Here is a 6,090-nt window from a genome sequence, read left to right on the forward strand (position 1 = left end):
CCCTGTTAGAATCCAGAATAGAGAAATCCTACAAGCGGCAGAGAAAAATCACATGGGCTTTAAGAGAGCCCAAGTAACCTATAGCAGCTATGCAGATGTGGCAAACAAAAAACTTACTGTGAGTACCTCTTATTTTAATCAACATCATGATGAAATTACAATAAATATGAAGCAAGAAATTGAACAGAAGGCAGCAAAATCCCTAATAATTGGATTACTTCTAAGAACAGAAATGCTTAAATTGAGTGAACTATCATTAATAGAACGTATAAGCAAATTATGTACCCTTGTGCATGAATTGCAGCTTGGGCAGCTAAACAAAGATGAAATTAGAAGTGTTTGTTTAATTAATGAGACAGCAGCACAACAATATAGACCTTAAAATATTATCATGGAACTCACAATCAGTGAGGAATGAGAAGAAACATCTTGTTGATGAATTTTGCCATAAAAATTGTATTGATGTCTTACGTTTCCAAGAAACCTGACCAAAACCCTATATAAATATGAGTTTCCAGGGATACAATATTTTGAGGAAAGACAGAATTGAAACAGGAAGAGGCGGGGTGTTGATAGGTATTAGAACAAAATACCACTACACCGAAGTGCATATTGAATTAGGTGACAATTATGAAGGGTATGTTGAAATAGTTGGATGCAAGATCCATTTGGGAAATGGCAAAATCCTCAATGTTATAAATGTTTACAACTCGAATGGGAGTAATAAAGACATTGGTGGAATTATAAATGAACTACTTCATAAAATACCAAATGCAGAACAGGTGGTTTTAATAGGGGATTTTAATGCCCATAGCAAAGTCTGGTGTAATTGTGATTTAATTAATGCTTCAGGTAAAAGCCTTGAAGATATGTTACTGGAAAAAAATATATTCTTAATTACACCAAAAGAGCTTCCAACCCAAAAAAATCCTATCACAGGAGTTTCCACCACTATAGACTTGACTTTCACTAGCCCAGATCTAGTGGCAACAGCAACTATGTCAACCTTAGTAAATATATCTTTGTTTAGTGATCATGCCCTAATTTTATTAAATGTTTGTGATGGTCGGTTTGAGATTTCTGATAAATTTGAGACAAACAAGGTTACTAAGTTTCAAATCAAGAAGGCAGATTGGAGAAAGTTTAAAGAACTTCTTGAACAAAAAGACATTGTGACTGAAGCAGAAAGGGAGCAACATGTTAATGACAAAGTGAAGGTTTTCCAGGACAGCATAATTGAAGCAGCAACAAAATCTGTTCCACTGAAGGCCAAATATAAGGGACAAAGGAATTCATGTATATGGTGGAACAAAGATTGTGATGCAACTAAAAAGAAATATCTAAGAAGAAAAAATGAGTATGAACAAGCAACAACAATATACAACTATATTGAGGTGAAAAGAGCGTATGCAGCATTTAAGAGAGTGATTTCACAAGCCAAGAAAAAGAGCTGGGAAGAGTTTATTGAAAATTTGGATTTCCGGAAACCAGTAAGTAAGGTCTATGTTTTCATCAAACAAATGCAAAGCGATCCCCCACCCAGAAAATCCAACCCCCTGTAGTGTACAATAATCAGTTACTAGTGACAGATCAAGATAAGGCAAATGCAAGTGCTAATTATCTAAATAAGACCATAGGAAATACTGATCCAAATGCTACAGAAGTGGCCAGAATGACAGCTAAAGTTAAAAGAATGGCAAATCAGGATTTGCAGTGCCCTTATAATCAGCCATTTACTAATGTTGAAATTGACAGCGTAATAAGAAATCTCCCTATTACCTCACCAGGGGAAGATATGATTTATCCACAGTTTGTTCAAGCTTTGCCAAAGCAGTGGATTATGGTGTTGCTTTCCATCATCAATTTGGCTTGGAATGATGGATATTTTCCAAGTGCATGGAAAAGGGGCCAAGCAATTATGATCCCAAAACCAGGAAAGGACAATTCAAAACTGGAAGACCAGCATTTCATAACTTTGCTCCAATTTTTAGGTAAATTATATGAACGACTTGTTAAGAAAAGACTTAACTATGAAGTAGAAAAAAGGGGCGGTCTTAAAGATATACAATACGGTTTCAGGAAAAACAAAAGTACCATAGAAAATTTGCTTTGCTTTAAACAGGATGCTTTATATGCTCTCCAGAATGGACTTGTAATGATTGCAGTTTTCCTTGACGTCAAGGGCGCGTTTGATTACATTGTACATAGACAAATATTGTCAGGAATAATTGAGGCTGGAATTAGAGGTAGAATGTTGCTGCTAAGTAAAAATTATCTTGAAGACCGAGTAGTGACAGTGAGAGTAGGAAATACAATGTCAACAGCCCTAGTAAGAGGAAGAAGTGGAGTACCCCAAGGGTCAGCCTTAGGACCTGATTTTTACCATATGGGAGAGTATAATATCCCTATTGGAGAAGGAGATTCAAACGCGGGAATTTTCGCTGATGATAACACTTTGTGGGTTATGGCAAGGACATTGGAAGAGGGAATCAAAGCTATTTCAGAAGTATTAGTGCAAGTTGAAAACTAGACAACTGATATTGATCTCAAATCTTCAACACATAAAAAAAAGCCATGTTAATAACTCGGAAGAAAATGAAAGTTACCCCAATAATTAGATTTTATGGCCAGCAGATCGAGTTTGTGAGTGAAACAAAGTTCCTGGGTGTGAATATAGAGAATAATTTGAATTGGAAACCACATATTGAAATGACCAAGGCTGCTTGCGATAAAAGACTGAATCTTATGAAGATTCTCACAACTTTTAGATGGGGACAAAAACCCAATATTATGATGAAGTTTTATATAAAATATATTAAGTCTAAGATAGAATATGCTTCCGTGATTTATTCCTCAGGCAGTGACACAACCCTAGCAAAGCTGAATTCTGTACAGAATGCAGCTATACGCATTGCCTTTGCAGCTAGAAAGACTACCCCTATTGTGTTTTTATTGTCAGAGTCAGGACTTGAAAGCCTGGAAACGAGGAGAAAGGTAAATGTCCTGAAGTATATAAAAAAATTGTGGACAACAGATAATAAAAACCCAGTTAGATCAAGAATAGTTAAACCAGGAAAAATTGTTACATCAAATAAGTTTAAAAAGAGAAACCAGGAAAATATCTTTGAAATGTCTTGCCGTATCAGTGAACAGTTTGGAGTGACACTAAAAATGACAGATATGTTAAAAGTTCCAGAAATTGCATTACCTGCTCCTCGGGAGACAATTAAGCTACAGTGCAATCTTAAGTTTGAAACGAATGGATACCATGATTCCAGGATAAACTTTAAATTAATGATGGCAGAGAAATACAGGGGATTCCTTGATATTTATACAGACGGATCTAAGAAAAGTAACCTAATTTCTGCAGTAGGGGCTGCCTTTGTCATTCCATTGATACAAGTGTCAAAGTCATTTAAACTGCATCCAGAGGCAACAATCTTCCAGGCTGAAGTAATAGCCATAAAGGAAGCAATTGTATTTGCCAAAGAAAATCTTAGCAACCAAAGAAACATTGTATTGTTGTCAGATTCAAAAAGTGCATTGGAGGCACTCGCCAATTTTGATCATAATGGGAAAATTTCAAGAGAAGATGTATTGTGCTACACGGAAATAGTATCATTTATGTCAACAGCAAACATATGTCTTCAGTGGATCCCAGCCCATGTTCAGATTTTGGGGAATGAGAGTGCCGACACAGTTGCTAAAATGGCATGCGAAACAATAAATGTATTTACTAGTGGCTCAACTCCTAGATCTGCAATGCAAATAGATCAATTGATACAATCAGTAAGAACGTATGATTTTGAGGATAACAGAAATCAATCCGGAAATTGGTTTGTTACCCGAAAAGTAGCAAGAAAGTTTGAGAGGCATGTGTACCAAGGATTAAGTAGGAAAGAGGGAAGATTAGCATTTCGTCTTAGATCAGGCCATGCAGATACAAAATTATACAGGGCAAAGTTTTATGGAGAGTCAAGTAACTGTGAGTTTTGTGACAAAGAAGAAAGCCTGGTACATCTTCTTATAGATTGTGATAAGTACACTCTCAAAAGACAGCATATCAAGGCCTTTTTTCATGAAAGAAGAAAACAGTTGAGTGTAAATTTGATTTTGGGAGGATTTGTAAATGGTAGTGACAATATACAAATTCTAAAGCTGGCTGTACAGTTTATAACTGCCATTGGGAGAGATAGGACAATGTGATGGGAAGAATAATTATGATTAATTAATGTGACAGAGCAGATTATTGATGATTGACTAACTAATGTGGGATCCAGATTTATTGAAAGAAGACCCAAGTGACCGAGCTGTCAAGAGGGGTCTTTAATTCGTTCATCATCATCATCATCGTATATTACCAGTTATAAAATGCACAAGGAAATTAAAACACCAAGGTGAGTAACTATAATATAACACCTTAGGGTCTATTAATCAGGAAAATAATATATTAGATTTGGAAAAGTGTCTTTAATAATCAATTTGAGGCAATTATCCACAATTCAAATTTCACAATGTCACATGGGTTTTTTTGATCAAAATGAACTACAAATCTTCTTTGTAATGTAATCCTTTCGACTTCATCAGCTACACCCCAGGGTTTAACTCAAAAACTAAATTGTATTATGTTGATTTAAAAATCCTTGAAATTAGACTAGGAAAGCATAGCCTATTGTTCAATATTTAGGCTATAGCAAGAAAATTATTGGCCTAGGCTATCAAGCTAGGTATTTTTATAAATTGGGTAAAATTCTACTTTAGCTACTTTTTGCTATCTTGGAATGGGGTTAGGTTAGAAAAATGAAGCTTTCAGGGATGGGTCTACAGGCTAAAGTATGTCCCGGGAAGTTATTTTGAAGTACCTACCTCCACTCCTTCTCCCTCTAGAGGGTCCTGAAATTTGTCTACATGACAGGTTTATACCCATGGAAACTTTGACAAAACAACATTTTACCTTAATTTTCAGTTATCAGTTTCTTTTTCTCTGACTTTAGCTCTGAAAATACAATTTCAGTTATTTGAGCACAATTTTAAGCCATATAAATAGTTTATTTCCAAAATTTAGGAAATGTTTTTGCATATCTTTAAAGCCTTATAAATTAGGATTGAGCAAATTTGTAAATCTGAAAACAATTTTGTTGTACTTCATTTAAGCAGAAGATCTATTTTGCAAGGTTTCACTTCTATAACTCACTTATTTTTAAAGGTCATCAAAGGTCAGGACCCTCTAGAGGGAGAAGTAGTGGGGGTAGTTACTTCAAAATATCTTCGCAGGACATACTTTAGTCTGTAGGCCCATCCCTGAAAGTTTCATTTTCTTAACCTAACCCCTTTCCAAGATAGTCAAAAGTAGCTAAAGTAGAATTTTACCATAAATTGTAATAGAATGTTAAAGCTTTGAAAGAAAAATACATGCACTGAGTTGCTCTTTAATTTCTAATTATAGAGTACTTTCTTAATGTCACCTTTAGTTCCTAGGCCCTAGGCCTATAATGCTGGTGATTTGGAATATTTATTTGTATATTTTGATCTATTTCAGCAAGTTTGTGCCATTCAACAATTTAGTCACTATTTTTGAAATGGAGCAAAAACAATTTTGTTTAAAGTGGGACATCTACCTGGATGTATTTCATGGAGCTTTGATACCTCTATTAAACAGTGAAAATTTCACAGATGTCGCCATATCATGTAACAGTCAAAGCATAAAATGTCATAGAATTGTTCTCTCAGCTTGTAGTTCCTACTTTGAAACACTGCGTCTAGAGATTACACACCCTCATCCTATTATTATTCTAAAGGATGTGGAATTTCATGATCTGCTAACTTTGGTGAATTTTATGTGTACAGGTGAAGTGACTGTTCCACAAGCTCAAACTAGTTCATTAATAAAAGTGGCTGAAATGCTTAAAGTTAAAGGTCTTGCTTATTCCAACAAGACAGTTAACCAGATACAGAAGCCTAGCTATCTTTCTCAAAGTACTCAAATTACCAAACCTGCTGTAAAGAGTTACAGAGTTGATACAACCTTTCAAGACAACTTCTTGGCTGAAGATTCTTTTAGTAATCTAGAACCTCCTGTAGGAGATACCT

At 35.2% G+C, this 6,090-nt stretch overlaps 2 protein-coding genes across 2 annotated transcripts; both read left to right on the top strand.

The window, feature by feature from the left end:
* Nucleotides 1-506: 506 nt before the first annotated feature.
* On the top strand, nucleotides 507-1,562 carry LOC148945429 (uncharacterized). Its single transcript, XM_089099039.1, has one exon. The coding sequence runs from the start codon at nucleotides 507-509 to the stop codon at nucleotides 1,560-1,562; it is 1,056 nt and encodes a 351-aa protein (XP_088955165.1).
* Nucleotides 1,563-2,595: 1,033 nt separating this feature from the next.
* On the top strand, nucleotides 2,596-4,206 carry LOC148945430 (uncharacterized). The gene has a single exon (XM_089099040.1). The coding sequence runs from the start codon at nucleotides 2,596-2,598 to the stop codon at nucleotides 4,204-4,206; it is 1,611 nt and encodes a 536-aa protein (XP_088955166.1).
* Nucleotides 4,207-6,090: the final 1,884 nt, after the last annotated feature.

This window comes from Artemia sp. Qi Xiang Cuo, chromosome 13 (assembly GCF_049724085.1).
Source record: "Artemia sp. Qi Xiang Cuo chromosome 13, ASM4972408v1, whole genome shotgun sequence".
Lineage (NCBI taxonomy): Eukaryota > Metazoa > Arthropoda > Branchiopoda > Anostraca > Artemiidae > Artemia > Artemia sp. Qi Xiang Cuo.